At 47.1% G+C, this 18,352-nt stretch overlaps 1 protein-coding gene across 1 annotated transcript; it reads right to left on the reverse strand.

The window, feature by feature from the left end:
* Positions 1-3,666: 3,666 nt before the first annotated feature.
* SF3B6 (splicing factor 3b subunit 6) lies at positions 3,667-13,969 on the reverse strand. The gene is made up of 4 exons (XM_083178636.1): positions 13,810-13,969; positions 11,615-11,733; positions 5,901-6,039; positions 3,667-4,205 (listed from the first exon to the last, which is right to left on the reverse strand). Exons 1-4 carry the CDS (start codon positions 13,837-13,839, stop codon positions 4,116-4,118), a joined length of 378 nt encoding a protein of 125 aa, XP_083034762.1. The 5' UTR covers positions 13,840-13,969; the 3' UTR covers positions 3,667-4,115.
* Positions 13,970-18,352: the final 4,383 nt, after the last annotated feature.

The following is an 18,352-nucleotide window of genomic DNA, read 5'->3' on the forward strand; positions in this document are numbered from 1 at the left end:
TAAAGGCTGTTTTACTTGCATCTAAAGAGACTGACGAGTGCCGCCCTCATTTCCACGCTACATATTTGGACCGCAAATCCTGGGGAAGGCAACGCAGCACAACTTTATGAATACAGTGAGTGCCGGACCACACACCTTGCTTATATATATATATATATCAATGGGTCAAACGGGCTTACAGCCAATCAGAACCAGAGAGAGGGAGGACAGTGGAGCAGGCCAGGGGTGTACAGCCAATCAGACCCAGAGAGAGGGAGGACAGTGGAGCAGGCCAGGGGTGTACAGCCAATCAGACCCAGAGAGAGGGAGGACAGTGGAGCAGGCCAGGGGTGTACAGCCAATCAGACCCAGAGAGAGGGAGGACAGTGGAGCAGGCCAGGGGTGTACAGCCAATCAGACCCAGAGAGAGGGAGGACAGTGGAGCAGGCCAGGGGTGTACAGCCAATCAGACCCAGAGAGAGGGAGGACAGTGGAGCAGATCAAGGATATACAGCCAATCAGACTCAGAGAGAGAGAGGACAGTGGAGCAGATCAAGGATATACAGCCAATCAGACTCAGAGAGAGGGAGGGCAGTGGAGCAGATCAATGATATACAGCCAATCAGACTCAGAGAGAGGTAGGGCAAGGGCAAAGAGGTAGGGCAATTTTTTTTTAAAATTAAATATATATTCATGTGCTATAAGAACATGAATAAAAATAACATGCCCTTTCACAGATTAAAATTCCTGATTTTTTTAAACCAAAATTAAAACAAAAATCCTTTTATTGTAAAAGTTCATATTCCACTTCTCCATGAAAAGATGGAGAATTGCTACACGGAGAGACACGGCGAAAATCACTTAGAAAGACGCCTTGAAGTGCACGTTGAATAGGGTTGCTCGCTTTTTGAGAGCAAAAGTCTCCGTCCAACGCGAGAAAAGCACAAACTCGCCATAAAACACGGATAATTTTTCTCATTGAATACTGCCCACAGTAAGAGGGAAGACAGGTGAGCAGGCCAGGGGTTTACAGACAATAGAAGGCTCATCTTAGTAACTTTAACTAAGAGCTTCAAGCAAACACAGGGAGAACATGTAAACTTACACTGACAGGGCCTTGCTGGGAACTGAACCCAAGACAAAGTGTTGTGGACATTAATGCTATCTACTGTGCGGTTTAAAGCTCATGTCCCCATAGAATCACAAATGCAATATGGAATCACCTAGCACTTACACCCAGCGCTCCGCTACACATTACCTAGCCAGCCCAATATTATTTGGGGTGCCTTTATCTTCTACAGAAACTCCAAGATGTTATATGTGGATCTGGTAAAGGTCGGTGGTCTTGCACCCTGAATGACGGCAGTGTGACTTCCCTATTAGTACTAATTAGGGTTAATGAGGATTCAGTGATTGCGTTATGTTACCTCCATCCAAGGTACACACATGAAGATGGATAAACGAGTATAAATATATTCAGAGAATTAGACATTAAGGGTGATATTTAATACCCGCCGGGGGAATTAGCGGTAGGCGCCTATTCAATGCAGTCTTGTCCGATAGCATTGAAGAGGCATATTGACAGACTGTTGGGCCCGTTTTGTCAATTATGGCCGTGTCACGATCCCGGACGAATCTCAACAATCCACAGCTGTTTACGTGGACACGCCCCCTTTTCGCCGATCGTGAAGTGGGACATTGAATCCCGCCTGGCAATATGCTGTCGAGCAAAACAACAACGGGCCAGGGTCACGGCTGTTGGGACAGATCAACAATCGTGCCCCGGGATTGAATACCCCCCCCCCCCCCCCCCCGTGGGCTAAATTTACTAAAGCTTCTAAAAATTAAAACCAGGAGATGTTGCCCATAGCAACCAATCAGATTCTGTCCATCATTTTCTAGGATTCAATAAAGAGATGATAGACAGAATCTGATTGGTTGAGAAGTTTTAGTAGTGGCCCTCCAGCTGTTGTGAAACTACACATCCCAGAATGCCTTGCTGTAGTTTTTGCATTCCCTAATAGCAAAATTGTGGCAAGGCATGATGGGACATGTAGTTTCACAACAGCTGCAAACCTATAGGGATGGTCTGTCTTATGGGCCAATGCTTGACAAGCTGCTTTACAGCATTGTAAGACCTATGGGTCGGGGAGTGTACATGTATTAGACCAGGCATGTCCAACCTTGGCCTTCCAGCTGTTGTGAAACTACAAGTCCCATCATGCTTTGCCACAGGTTGCTAATAGGGAATGCTAAACCTATGGCAAGGCATGCTGGGATGTGTAGTTTCACAACAGCTGGAGGGCCACAGTTTGGACATGCCTGTATTAGACAAAGCAGCATCTGTATCACTAACGGTACAGCTGGATGCTACAATTAGACAAAGGGAAGATGGAACTGGGGAAGTTTTCCGGTCAGTTCCTCAGGTTGCTGGAACTTATGGATATGTAATAATAATGATGCCGGAGTACTGGCGTCATTGCCCCTTTCCCTTGTGACATTAATAAATACGGTAACCCCACAACGCCCAGTTTTATATCCCACAGACTGGACCTGCGGCAGATGACACTAATAGGCTGAAACACAACATTAGAATACAACAGAACAGTCCGTTTCCATAACAGCCATTCTACTGTGTAGCTGTAACACGGCTCCTGCAGAATTAAAGTGACAACTCCCAACATCTCATCTGCCTTTATGGAGACGTGACCAGCGGAGCTGGCACTAGGAAGAGCCTGTATGGGCACCATGCTGTGGGCTGATGAATCCCTGCCTTCCCCATGTGTGGGCGGCAGGTGCCTCTAACCATACATTATACAGACACCTCCAGCTTTCTTACATTGCCTATACACTGCAATCAGCACATCTGCTTCTAAAAGCGGCCACAGAGCAGGTTATTTTCAGATCATTTGTCTTTGCAGTGTGTATGCGCACATGTGCGTGATGAATATGTAATATGTATGTGGGTCATAAATAACTATGTAATCTAGGTCTATTGGGAGCTACTGGTATGATTCATCGGGGATAGAGGTGGATCCCTTCCCAGCCATGTAACAAATGTGCATAGGGGAGATGACAAACCGTTTTCTAGAACAGTTAACAAACGAGGGACAGAATATTAGCATGGGAAGGGGGGATACTGCAGGTCATTTTGTGTGGTCATGTTAAATCCTGTGATGCCAATCCTGGGATCCGGATTCCAGGATTTAAACCCCTGTATTGGAGCCTACAATGGTGAGATCAAAATGTGCATGTGATCCCTTGCTTCCGGGCAGTGCCGAGCACCAAGGTTGTGCGGTTGTGTAGCGCAATGTTACAGGTCATGCTGTACAATAACTCACTGGCCTACCGCTGTGCCCACCCACTGCCGCATACAGGGCCTGGGCTGTCTCCATGGGGACAGGTAATGAGATTCAGCAGCACGGACATGTTGCTGTCAGAGGCATCTTCAGCCCTTCAATCACATGCCCTCACATGGCCAACCTGTGGCTGTGCAGACTACATATCCCAGCATGCTGTGCCACAGTTCTAGCATTCCGTAATAGCAAAACTGTGGCAGTGCATGCTGGGACTTCACAACAGATGGAGAGCCACAGGTTGGCCAGGCCTGCCCTAGATCATAATACAACAGAGCCAAGTGGCCAATTTGCTACTAAAATTGCAGACTACTTCAAAAGACAACAGTGATTTCATATACACTTGACAGTTTTTATTAGAATTTAATGACACTGAAGCTTTAGATTCGGAGACCTAAGACAAGCAGCAGATGGGGAGAGACGTTCTAGTATGTACTTCGCTCTGTCTGGCTGCTGGAGACAACAGGAAGTGGTGTCTTGTCTGCACACTGGGAGCTCCCTGCCACTTCAGTAAAATGGCGGCTGCAATATTATCCTACTTATAAAATGTGAACAGAACAAGAAGCAGAGAGGAGGTGGGGTAAGACTGCTGTGCAGCGGTCAACACACCCTACCACAGATCACTACTTACAGCTCACTGCTGGAGAAAAATGAATTAGTCCACATGCTCCAGCAAAATTAGAAGTCCATGTGTCTTTTTTTTTTTTTTTAAATGAAGTAGCTGGAACAACTTGGGAATCATACAAAAAACAAAGAAAAAAAAAAAAAACGCATTCCCCTTTATTTCGGGGGGTCGGTGTTTATTCCATATTTCTCTTTGAGAAGTTTGAGCTGTTCCTCTTTCTTCTTTGTGTCCATCTTCTGGAACGCCTGGGTATAAGACAGAAGGGTGCGGTTACTTATCGGCTATGTCAGAATATATGCAGAACAGAAAGTACACAGAGGGCAGCACTGAGGACTATACTTGGTAGACATCCCCTCCCGGTGACTGACAGGGCAGACAGGCTCCAACATGGCTGCCGCAAGAACCTTGAGCTCTGCTGTCAGTGACGTGTGGTGAGGTTAGTGGTTGGTGAGGCACTGGTTTGGTGGAGCCACCGACGACGGGGTCCGTGGGGATAGCTGGGTCTGGTTTGCTTCTGCGCTGACAGGCAGGTGTAGGAGCTGCCATCTGCATAAGCAGCAGAGACCAGCAGAGCAGCTTCTGTCTGACAGCGCATAAGCAACCCGGACCCAGCACTTACTACAGACCCAGTTGTCGCTGGCTCCACCAAGTCACGGTGTCTGCCCATTGGTCTGCCCACATACCTCTTCTACTTAAAAAAAAAAACGAAACACTTGTAGCCAAATGTACTAGCCTGTGTTCAGTGGCTGTGCGGAACGCCGGCTGAACTCCGAGGTTTTTTTAAAAGGGCAATCATTTACAAGGGATGGGGTTGCTTTGTAAATGTCTGCCTCTTTAAAAGAACCTCTGAGTTCAGCCGGCATCCTGCACAACTACTGAACACAGGCTAGTACATTTGGCCAAAATACTTCTTTCATTTAAAAACACACAGATACAGTGCACACTTCTATAACTTTACACACACACACCTCTATTACTTTACACAAACACACACCTCTGTCACTTAACACAAACACACACAAACACCTGTGTCACTTAACACAAACACAGCCTCCACAATTGCCACACACACACCGCACCGTTTTTCACAGATGCTGCTTACCTAAGCAGCACAGACTGGCAGCAGTGAGACGCCATGCGAGATACAGGAGACCCCGGACAGGAGAGGGTGCGGGGTGAGAGACCGAATCGGAGCACAGTGTGTTCCCGGAGCCCAGATAACAGCGGGAGCTGTCGGCCTGGCTCCGCTCCGTGCCGCTGCCCCCCCTCCCCCCAATTACATTACAGGTCGGCGGACGAGCCATGCAACGGCTCGTCCGCATATATAAACGGCACTTTATAGATAGAGCCTCAGTGACAGTAAGGAACGTGCTTTCTGCGTACATGAAAGCACGCCCCTGTCACTGTGGAGGCGCCACTGTCCCCAATCACATCTGCCCTCAGTGACAGGGGCGTGCTTTCATGTACGCAGAAAGCACGTCCCTGTCACTGAGGCACTGCTATAGGTGCCGTATATGCACCTTTTTTAAATGGGCTTTTGCAGCCTGGTGCTCGGCCCCTCCCACTGCCCGCCCCATTTCTAATATTATAGGGAGTGGGAGGCACCGCACTTGGTGCCTCCTAAACTATTAAAAATGAAAAAAGTATTTTAATAATACGAAGCATATACTTATGACACATAATATGTGTCATAAGTATTTTCTTTGTATTATTTTATTATATTAATCATTAATGACAGGGGAGGCACTGCCTCCCCTGACTGCACGTCCCTGTCTGCTGTAGAGCAAAATACAACTCTGTGCGTCGTCGTGGCAAATACAACATACTGGCATAGGTCTAGTGGCAACGCTATTTTGTAATACCATACAGCTGTTTAACAGTATTAAAAGAAGGAAGAGAACAACACGGTCCCCAAGTCCAGACCTTGGAGGGGGACTTACCCTGTTTGCATTGTAGTACAGGACAACCAGGTATCTGTTACAGACGTTGAACCCAGAGAGATGATCGCAGGCGTTCTTAGCATCGAAGATATCTTCATACACCACATACGCGGTTCCCCGGGATTCTGGGGTGTTTCCCCTGCAAAGAGAGGTGACCGGGTAAGGGACCAAAGCAACCGCAGGATTTATTTTACATTAAAGTAATGCTCACACCAACAACAAGCATCCATTCATCAGTATAATGTATAGCAATCGGTGACTGGAGCACCCAGAAGTACAGGGCACCTGGAAAGTATTCACAGCGCTTCACATTTTCCACGTTAAGTAAACAGGACGCACAAGAGCTCAATTTTGAGCATCACGGCAACGGCTGTGAATACTTACATACATGCGATTTCTTTTTTATTTAAAATATATTTGCAAAAGTCTCCCAAAAACATTTTTCATGTTGTTATTATGGGGTATGCGTGTAAAATGTTGAGGGAAAAAAAATTAATATATTCCAGTTTTAAACAAGGCTGTAACATAACAAATGTGGAGAAAGCGCTGTGAATACTTTCCGGATGCACTGTATATACTTACCTCTGCCTTGCACAAAGAACCCTTGGATTGACGCTGGACCTTCCTTTACCCGAGGGGAAATTCTTACTACCCACAAAGCATTAGAAAATTAAGCTAAGCACCTCCATGATTTTTCTTTCTCTGGGGCAGATGTATTAAGCCTGGAGAAGAAATAAACTGAAGATAAAGCACCAGCCAATCAGCTCCCAACTGTCATTTTCAAACACAGTTCATTGGCTGGTTCTTTATCTGCAGGCTTAATACATCTGCCCCTTTGTGTTTTGTATGTATCTATAAATAAATGGTCCCATTTGTTTTTTTTAAATTCAATATCTTAATTGTATATAGATTATTACGACAACATTACAAATACAAAAAGAGGACACATTAATATCTCACAGTTATTGCGGTCTCCAAGGGCGTAACTACCATAGGTGCAAGGGGTGCAGCTGCTATGGGGCCCAGAGCTGAAGGGGGCCCATCTATACTGAGTAAGTTATATGTGCTATATACATTTATCTCCATTAGTTGGTACATAGGGGCCCTTACAAACTTTTGCTATGGGGCCTACGAATATCTAGTTACGCCCCTGGCGGTCTCAGTTTGTGTACAGCAAGAGGTGATCCCATAATCCACAAGTATAATCTACATTCTGTTTCAGACTTCAACAATCGCAGTTGTAGAGGTTCAGATTAGGGGCCTTATTCTGGTTCACTCTCAGAGGCAAATTCCTTCTCAAATGGACAAAACCATGTGCACTGCAGGTGGGGCAGATGTAAAATGTGCAGAGAGAATTAGATTTGGGTGAGTTATTTTGTTTCTGTGCAGGGTAAATACTGGCTGCTTTATTTCTACACTGCAATACAGATCTCACTTTGAAGAAAAACCCCACCCAAATCTAATTCTATCTGCACGTTACATCTGCCCCCCTGCAGAGCATATGGTTTTGTCCATTTGAGAAGGAATTTGCCTCTGAGAGTGAACCAGAATAAGGTCCCAGGTACAATCCCTTTGACCCTTTAATCACTGTTCTCAGTGTAAGGATTGAGAAGATAGTAATATGAGGGATTATGGCAAGGCATCCAGTCCAAGTTAATTGGCATATGATCTAGCCACCTATCCCAGATATTGGGAAATTTATGTTCCCTGTTTCTTGTAAAGTATGTGTATTTTTCATGTGCACATGTATCATTAACCAGGGATGTCACAATTGGTATTTACATACACTAAGCTGCAATGTTTGGTCTGAGGATTATTAGGTGGATAATGAGAAAATCCTTCTGTCACTGAGCCAATCACTGACTGGAGAACAGGAAAAGGATCTCTGATGTCTGGTACACAGATTATATATTCTTGGCTGTTATGCTCGAGGACAATAACATTACTCTATCGGGAGCTTGTTCTGTGTCTACCGTTCACATAAGATTGATTTTAATCGATCCGAAATAGATCAAACCTTGACCTATAGTAAATACACCCGTCGCATCCAGGAGATTTCCAGCAACATGAACTCATTGGTAACAACATGCTGCTTCCTGTGAATGTGGCAGCGCCCCCCGGTTGATAGAAATAATCCTGTCATTGTATATGTTAAGCTGGCCATACACCTGAACGATTTCGGGTCATACGTCGAATTGTGTGCACTGTGCGCATGTGGCGCGGTGCCGCTGATCGAGTGGTCGGCCCTTAGATCAGATGTGCTGCACGTCTGATCAGTCGGCTTCCATTGCCGTCGTAAGCGGATCGTATGGGCTTGATCGCTCGTTCGATCGCACTTACAACCAGCCCGTATGCAGCTCGTTCTGATGTATGGGGGCCTTTACGATCTACAGCGTGTCCTCCTTGTACAGGAAATGGTTATCACTGAATGAATGAAGGTAGGACTATTATATAGTTGTTCAGTGCAGTCATTTATCAAGCTATAAAATTGCTCAGAAGATTATTTGGCCATAAAGATTCAATGCTTCCAAAAACTGCCATACTCCCCATTTGGGGAATGGGGTTTTTGGTTGGTTCAATCGCACAAGATTTTCACATTAGAGTTATATAAATCTTTATTATAGGCCCTCTGCAGATATTGGTGTTAGTTTATGTAGCATTGGGGGTTGCAGAGGTGTGCTACCACAGACAATTTATAGACAGAGTAATTCAAAAGACAGGGTAGGGATTGTCAGAGGTGTGGTGCACCAAGAGAGAAAAAAATTAATTTTTACACATAAAAAATACCTTTTATTGGTTTCTTTTAAAACTGCGAAATATACAGACTAACATATAACATGAAACGGTGAGTACAGTGATTTTAAAAACTGCACGTGCGGTGTCAACATGCAATGCCCTCTACTGTGAAGATACACTCTTCTATTGTTTTTTATTATTACACTTATATCCCTTATGGTATCTATTGACTATTTTAGTCTAATTGCAGATATCCACGGGCAAGTGTGTTTATACATAGAGATGTTGAGTGATCTATATGGATGTCACTGGTGTCTCTTATTTAAATGGATTAATATTCCTGAATCCGTGTGTGTACATAGATGTTACTGGGTTGAGCCAATCCCCAAATCTCTTGGTGTGTATATTAACCCCAGTATGGGAGGCATTTATTGTACATTCAAATTAAAGGTATGATGTTGGTCTTATATAGGTATTTTAGACCAGTGTTTATTGAGGGAGAACAAATCCCTATTGAATCACCTTTATTATTTACCACAGAATTAGGGGTTTTTGCACTATCTCGATTGGCCGATATTAGTGCTATACACCATTCATGTAGATATTTTAATTATAAGGTGTATGTTTAGAGCCAGAATTCAAAAATCTCCTGGTGTGTACAATAATCCCAATTTCTACGGTGTTGGGTGCATACTAGGATATCCAATACTGGTCATTATTGGACACGGTGGATTACTTGATTGAGGGGGAAAATATCCCAATTGGGTCCCCTCTATCTTTTTATCACACTTCAAGATATTATTATGCTCATTCACCGACGGGGGTTATATACATATATTTCACGGATATACTTTTAATATGAGTAATATGTCTGCTGGTGACCTGATTGAATTAATCCCTCTAATTATAGGACTTAGGCTGTGTCAATTAATGCTTTCTACGGGTTTTAACAACAATTAAGGACAGGAACAGTGTTTAATCAGTGTTAGATATTGGTCCTGTTGTAAATAGCCCTCGTAGATTGTGAACTATATGATATAACGCTATCTACGAGGGCTATTTACAACAGGACCAATATCTAACACTGATTAAACACTGTTCCTGTCCTTAATTGTTGTTAAAACCCGTAGAAAGCATTAATTGACACAGCCTAAGTCCTATAATTAGAGGGATTAATTCAATCAGGTCACCAGCAGACATATTACTCATATTAAAAGTATATCCGTGAAATATATGTATATAACCCCCGTCGGTGAATGAGCATAATAATATCTTGAAGTGTGATAAAAAGATAGAGGGGACCCAATTGGGATATTTTCCCCCTCAATCAAGTAATCCACCGTGTCCAATAATGACCAGTATTGGATATCCTAGTATGCACCCAACACCGTAGAAATTGGGATTATTGTACACACCAGGAGATTTTTGAATTCTGGCTCTAAACATACACCTTATAATTAAAATATCTACATGAATGGTGTATAGCACTAATATCGGCCAATCGAGATAGTGCAAAAACCCCTAATTCTGTGGTAAATAATAAAGGTGATTCAATAGGGATTTGTTCTCCCTCAATAAACACTGGTCTAAAATACCTATATAAGACCAACATCATACCTTTAATTTGAATGTACAATAAATGCCTCCCATACTGGGGTTAATATACACACCAAGAGATTTGGGGATTGGCTCAACCCAGTAACATCTATGTACACACACGGATTCAGGAATATTAATCCATTTAAATAAGAGACACCAGTGACATCCATATAGATCACTCAACATCTCTATGTATAAACACACTTGCCCGTGGATATCTGCAATTAGACTAAAATAGTCAATAGATACCATAAGGGATATAAGTGTAATAATAAAAAACAATAGAAGAGTGTATCTTCACAGTAGAGGGCATTGCATGTTGACACCGCACGTGCAGTTTTTAAAATCACTGTACTCACCGTTTCATGTTATATGTTAGTCTGTATATTTCGCAGTTTTAAAAGAAACCAATAAAAGGTATTTTTTATGTGTAAAAATTAATTTTTTTCTCTCTTGGTGCACCACACCTCTGACAATCCCTACCCTGTCTTTTGAAATACTCCCCATTTGTTTCCCAGACCCCTGTTGATCCTATTAGCAGGGGTCCTGTGCCACTGCTCCCATCCGCGTAGCTGCGCCCTTAACCCAGAGAGGACACAGGACCCTCACAGCCCCTCCCCACTACAAGCCTGCACAGTCCAGTCCTAAACAATGCTCGATAGAGGATGGGATGAGGTCATCAGTAAGAAGCGGAGAAGGGACAAAGATAGCTGCGTGTCGCACTCTTGTAGTGATTCTATAAAATAAGAAGCTCTTTTCACTGCATGCAAGACCGACGGAGGATGTCGCTGATGATGCCTGCTCCTGAGGGTACACACTACACAACGTGCCTCATAAGTGTTGGTCCGATCCTTGGCTTCGGACGATATATTGTTTAGTGTGTACAGCTTAACTCTAAGTGCATGGGGCATCTGTACAGCAATTCCACATGCAGAACACAGGAATATAACCCCCAGGTGCCACCTGACAGCACTCTGTGACAATCCCACATATTTACTTACGCGTAAAGAGCCAGGAGGGCGGGCGGTGTGGCCGGGAGCAGGGTGGGCAGTGCGGCTGGGAGCCAGGTGGTGCAGCAGAGAGTGAGATGGACGGTGCTGAGGGAGTGAGCTGGCTGGGAGCAGATGGAGCGGCTGTGGGGCCTGCGCAGTGTGACCTCTGACCACGTCATGCTGAGCCACCCAAGCCGGGGACTGGAGAAGCCGGGCCGCATCTGAGCAGGTTCTCAGACACTGCCCGGCATTAGACTGCGCAATCCCGAGATTCCGGTGATCTCGGGATTGGCCACCCCACAGGAGACCAGTGGGGTGGTAATGGGAACAGGGGAGGGGTGATCAGAGGGCACAGAGAGGAGTGTTTCAAAAACAAATTCAACTTACACTCTGATCTGCCGAATGGGTCCATATTTTCCAAAGATATCATACATCTCCTCCCCAGTGATTTTATACGGTAAGTTCCTGATGTACAATATCCGGTTTACTTCAGGGGGTAAGCGAATCTGAAAGATGGGCGAGGAGTTTTCATAATTAGCAGATACAACAGGTACTGTAAGTTAATGTAACACACACAGACTAACCCAGGGGTGGCCAACCCGTTTCACAAGAGCTACTGGCAGGTCACATTTTCCAGGCCACCTAGCTGGGGCACAGGTGCAGTCATTACTAACTGGCACATTTTGAAACATGTACGGCATTCATTCCTAAAGGCCACCATTAACTAGTGGGAGGTATCGTATGCATTACCTTTGCTCCCTCCACCTCCCAGGGGCTAACACCGCGGCCCATTGCTCCCTCCACTCCCCAGGGGCTAACACCGCGGCCCATTGCTCCCTCCACTCCCCAGGGGCTAACACCGCGGCCCATTGCTCCCTCCACTCCCCAGGGGCTAACACCGTGGCCCATTGCTCCCTCCACTCCCTAAGGGCTAACACCGTAGCTCCATGTCCCCTCCACCCCAGGCACCTTCACTGCAGCCCCATGCTCCAGGGGCTAACACCACGGCCCCTTGCTCCCTCCACCTTCCAGGGGCTAACACCGCGGCCCCTTGCTCCCTCCACCCCCCAGGGGCTAACACCGCGGCCCATTGCTCCCTCCACCTCCCAGGGGCTAACACCGCAGCCCATTGCTCCCTCCACTCCCTAGGGGCTAACACCGCAGCCCCATGCCCCCTCCACCCCAGGCATCTTCACTGCAGCCCCATGCTCCAGGGTCTAACACCGCGGCCCCTTGCTCCCTCCACCTCCCAGGGGCTAACACCGCGGCCCCTTGCTCCCTCTCAACCCCGAGGGACTAACACCGCGGCCCCTTGCTCCCTCCACCCCCCCCCCCCCAGAGGCTAACACCGTGGCCCCTTGCTCCCTCCACCCCCCCCAGAGGCTAACACCGTAGCCCCTTAATCCCTCCACCCCCCTAGGGGCTAACACCACGGCACCTTGCTCCCTGCACCCCCCCAGGGGCAAACACCACAGCCCCATGCTCCCTCCACCCCAGGCACCATCACCATGGCCCCATGATCCCTCCAGCCCAGGCACCAACACCGCGGCCCCATGATCACTCCATCCCAAAGACTAACATCACACCCCCTGCTCCCTTCATCCCAGGGAGTCGGGACTAACATCACACCGTCCCAGAGACTAACACATCACACCCCCTGCTCCCTCCATCCCAGGAACTAACACATCACACCCCCTGCTCCCTCCATCCCAGGGACTAACACATCACACCCCCTGCTCCCTCCATCCCAGGGACTAACACATCACACCCCCTGCTCCCTCCATCCCAGGGACTAACACATCACACCCCCTGCTCCCTCCATCCCAGGGACTAACACATCACACCCCCTGCTCCCTCCATCCCAGGGACTAACACATCACACCCCCTGCTCCCTCCATCCCAGGGACTAACACATCACACCCCCTGCTCCCTCCATCCCAGGGACTAACACATCACACCCCCTGCTCCCTCCATCCCTGGGACTAACACATCACACCCCCTGCTCCCTCCATCCCTGGGACTAACACATCACACCCCCTGCTCCCTCCATCCCTGGGACTAACACATCACACCCCCTGCTCCCTCCATCCCTGGGACTAACACATCACACCCCCTGCTCCCTCCATCCCTGGGACTAACACATCACACCCCCTGCTCCCTCCATCCCTGGGACTAACACATCACACCCCCTGCTCCCTCCATCCCTGGGACTAACACATCACACCCCCTGCTCCCTCCATCCCTGGGACTAACACATCACACCCCCTGCTCCCTCCATCCCTGGGACTAACACATCACACCCCCTGCTCCCTCCATCCCAGGGACTAACACATCACACCCCTTGCTCCCTCCATCCCAGGGACTAACACATCACACCCCCTGCTCCCTCCATCCCAGGGACTAACACATCACACCCCTTGCTCCCTCCATCCCAGGGACTAACACATCACACCCCTTGCTCCCTCCATCCCAGGGACTAACACATCACACCCCCTGCTCCCTCCATCCCAGGGACTAACACATCACACCCCCTGCTCCCTTCATCCCAGGGACTAACACCCCCTCCCCCCGCCGTCGCTCACATTCGCACGCTTAGCCGCTTGCATCGCCATTGTAGCCGCTGGATGTGGAGGGTTCCCCGAGGATCAGAGAGAAAACGATCACCAAGCAAGTTACGGTAACCGGAAAAGGAAATCACTGGCAGTGACGTAATCACAACAGCTCTACGAATCTCTTCCGGCGAATTACACCGGAACCACTATCAGGGGGAAGAGTCACCCGCGGCCATGTTTACTGTTGGCAACGGGAAATCTATCCCTCCCCTTACCAACTTATAGGCGGGATCTTGTCACGTTACTCCTCCCCTGTTGCTGTTGGGCAACACTGCTAAGTAATATACTGTGTTATATAGCTGGTGCCATGTCAATATTAGCCTTCCCCCACTGGCCTCCAATGTTCATGTCTGCATATCCGGTCCATGGCATACTTGCTTACTTTTGAAAACTAGTTTCAGGGAGATTACAGTCGGTATTAGAATTTTGCACATCGCATCATTGAAGGGGGGGTGGGGGTTTGGGGATTGTGAAAAGAGATTGTGAACATGGCACCTAGAGCATACCTCCCAACAGTCCCAATTACAGTGGGACAGTCCCGATTATCAGGGCCTGTCCCGCTGTCCCTCCCGTGGCCGGCAGTGTCCCGCAGTGAGGGGGGGCTGTTGGGAGTCCCCCCTGTCGGCTGGGTCATGCCCCCATAGCGGCAAAATTGGGGCATGGCCTCGCGGGGGAGACGCGAGTATAGGCCACACCCCTGATATTAGGCCACGCCCCCGAAATTGCATTGTCCCGCTGCGGGGGGTGGCAGTTGGGAGCCCCCCCCAAGCTGATTGAATAGATGCCGTGCGCATGCGCACGGCGTCTATTCGCGCCTGAAAATGGGGCAGCGGCTAATTTGCATAAGCCGCGCCCTCATTTGCTTCGCCACGCGAGTGTCCCTATTCCAGCAGCCAAGAAGTTGGGAGGTATGGCTAAAGTGCTGGGAAATGGTTCTGATGATTCAATGTAAAAGTATCAATCTGTCTCTCATTCCTTTTCCCCCAAAAATGTAATAGTGTAATATGGGCGAGGTGACATGCGGGAGATTGCTAGACTAATGAGGGGGAGAGGGAGATTGCTGCTACTGTATTTCAGGGAGTCTCCTGCAGAATGCAGGAGGGGAGGTAACTATGATGTAACTGTGTAATGTGGGCTAGGTGACATGAGGGAGATTGCTAGACTAATGAGGGAGAGAGGGAGATTGCTGCTTTGTCAGGGAGTCTCCTGCAGAATGCAGGAGGGTAGGTAACTATGAAGTAACAGTGTAATGTGGGCTAGGTGACATGAGGGAGATTCATACCTGCCAACATGACCCTCTCCAGGAGGGACACAATGCTCTGTTTCTGGACTTCCCTCTTAATGTATGATTGCCATCACCTGTGTTGAACAGGTTAATGGATCAGAAAGGTTTTTCAACACAGGTGATGGCAATCATAAATTCAGATCAAAGTCCAGGAACAGAGCATTCTGTCCCTCCTGGAGAGGGTCATGTTGGGAGGTATGGAGATTGCTAGACTAATGAGGGAGATTGCTGCTATGTCAGGGAGTCTCCTGCAGAATGCAGGAGGGGAGGTAACTATGATGTAACAGTGTAATGTGGGCTAGGAGACATGAGGGAGATTGCTAGACTAATGAGGGAGATTGCTGTTATGTCAGGGAGTCTCCAGCAGAATGCAGGAGGGGAGGTAACTATGGGCCATGGGCATGTTCCAGCTGTACACAGTACAGGCCGCATCCATTCATTATAGGCCCTCTTATTTTGTATATTAGAAGCAGTTCTCCAGCCCCAGTGCTGTTCCTTCCAATACACCCTTCTGGTTATTGTAGTTCTCCAATGCCCGGCTAGTAATTACCCATCTAGCTCAGACCCACGCTAATGGCAGCAAAGTGTCTCTGGAAATTAATTTTAAATTAGGAATGTAAGACACTGGCATTGGTAGCTATTTTTCTGTCTGACCTATCTGGTGGGAACAAAAACTTTGGAAATGTATGGCAGCAAATGACAATCAAAAATTTCCACCCAAATGCAGGAAAACAGTAAAAATATATGATTTCATCAATTTGTTATATCAGAATGATTAAAACAAGTTGTCTGACTGATCACTGTCTGTTTTCAAGCGTTTGGGAACAATTTTTTGATTGTCATTTGCTCCCATACATTTCCAGGTTTTTGTTCCCACCAGATAGATCAGACAGAAAAATCTGTACGTGTGTACGCACCTTATGACTATCCTTGCAGACTGTCTACTTCTTGTAGGTTTTTTCTATTTACAATGTTCTAAGAATACAGTATGGCAACTTTTCACATTCAAACAGGGCCTACTTTGTGGAGATTGGCCATAAAGCTGCTTAACAACTTCAACTGCCACAGCGGGCTGCCCCAGAAAATTTCCGGGCATACCAGCAAGATAAAGGTGTGCACAACTGCAGGCATCACCTGTCCGGGCATCCCCTCAGTGGCCGCTCTCCCCTCCCATCGCTCCCCCTCACCTCTCCGCCGGAGCGCCCCTGCCGCCATTAGTTGTAATGATAAGCAGGTGGCAGGCTCTGGGATGTTCGGCGCGGGGGGACTCGGGAGTTCGCTGCGGCAGGGCACGGAAGCTCCGGCATACGATCCCGGATCAGAGGTGGGGGGTAGGGGGGGGGAGCGACGGGGCGGGCCCACAGCTCTGTGGTGGGCTTTGCTGGTGCAGGACGAACCTGCCCTGGTAGGTTTGTCCTGCCCCAGCAAAACCCACCACTCAAGGGGTTAACAAGTATGATACATTTTTAGAATGTCACATTGGGGTATGCCCGGTGCTAGCGTATCAGACTGGCGAGGGTTCACTTCAGATGCCTATTAAATGCCCTTTTGCTGACCTTTACATCCTCTTCCCTCCAGGCCACTTAGACAGGTAAATCCATCACCCATACTATAACATTAAGCAGGGAAAAGTGTAAGGTGATGTGATATAAAAATGTGTATAAGAGGTAAATAATACCCCTTTCAGACAGAAAAAAAGACCCGGGAATTTCCCTGCTCTTGCCGGGTCGCCGGCTGTCTGAAAGGAAACGACCCGGGTTTTTGGGATTATTACACATTGTTAGGCACTGATTGGCTCTCCTGGTGGGGTGCTGGCTGATTGGTTGTGAGGATAGGCTTCTCTGATTGGCTGGGAGGGCATGGCAATGGAGCTGGCCTCTGAGATCATTAGGGAGCTGAAAAAAGGACAGCATGGCCCACTGGTAGAAGCAAGAGGTGAGAGCTGCTGGCAGTGAGAGGGGAGGAGGATATGGGCAAACAGATGACTGGGACAGTCAAAGATGCCACAGTGTACTCAAACATTGCAAATATACTGACAGCCATGTGAGGTAACATGTACCTTCCAGTATATAAAAACAATAAAACTTGTTTACAACATATCCTTGTGTCATGCCATGGTTAATGCAATGCAGTGAGCAGTCACCACCCACTTTTGATGACCTCATCTCTGTGTGCCTTTAAAACTGTCCTATTCTTATGACACACAGAGTTTTGCAGGAAAAATCCGGCTTCTGTGTGAAAGGGGTCGACACGTGAAATACCCGGGTTTTTGCTTCTGTGTGAAAGGGGGTCAGCCCCTTGATGCCTAGTTGTACCCGGGTTTTTGTATCCGGGAAATACCTGGGTTTTTGGTATTTTTCTGTCTGAAAGGGGTATAAATTATATTTCTAAAATACAGACAATGTAATAGCATCTGGCAGAGTTCATAAAACAAAGTTAAAAGTTCAAGCCAAATATTTGAGTAACCATAAAAGGAATGTTTTATTCATACAACATTACAAATATTTATAGATGAATAACGAGTCAGCATAAAAATCCCGGATATAAATCTGTAGGATATCGGCGTGAGGACAGGGGGAACCCACAAATAGTAACAATTAATCAGTGGCCACGCTTAGTGTATAGCCGTCACTGTTATCAGCGCCGTATTTCTGGTGCAATAGATCCATCTGGAAATTTACAGAGATGGAATTTCTATTTCACATGTGATGCTGCTAGAGACAACCAATCAGAATCTACTTCTTATTTATTAAACACCTTCTATAAGATAATAGATAGTATCTGATTGGTTGCCGATAGCAACATCACGTGTGAAATAGAACTCTCATTTGAGTAAATTCCCCCCACATTAAGTTACATCTGACTTTGAATCCCCACTGATGCATTTGTTCAGCAGTACAGCAGGTGCAGGGCATTTTATAGTGGGATATGCAGCCGTTTCCCTTTACAACTCCCTTCTCTCCCATCTCTTTGAGACTTCAAACTGTAATGGGGCCTACACACAGAGAGATTTTGGGTCATTTTCTAAACGATCTGACTAGTTCGCTTAAAAATGGACCCAAAATTGCTTCATGTGTAGGGGCCACAGCGATAGCGATGCACGCACGCTATCGCCTGTCTAGATGTATACTGCATGTAGTATGAATGTAGTCAGATCGCTCAGTGCTGCCACATCCTGGTGTGTTGAGCGATCTAGCCTCGCTCAGATTGCTGAGGCACATCGCTCCG

This window comes from Crinia signifera, chromosome 3 (assembly GCF_055691185.1).
Source record: "Crinia signifera chromosome 3, ASM5569118v1, whole genome shotgun sequence".
Classification (NCBI taxonomy): domain Eukaryota; kingdom Metazoa; phylum Chordata; class Amphibia; order Anura; family Myobatrachidae; genus Crinia; species Crinia signifera.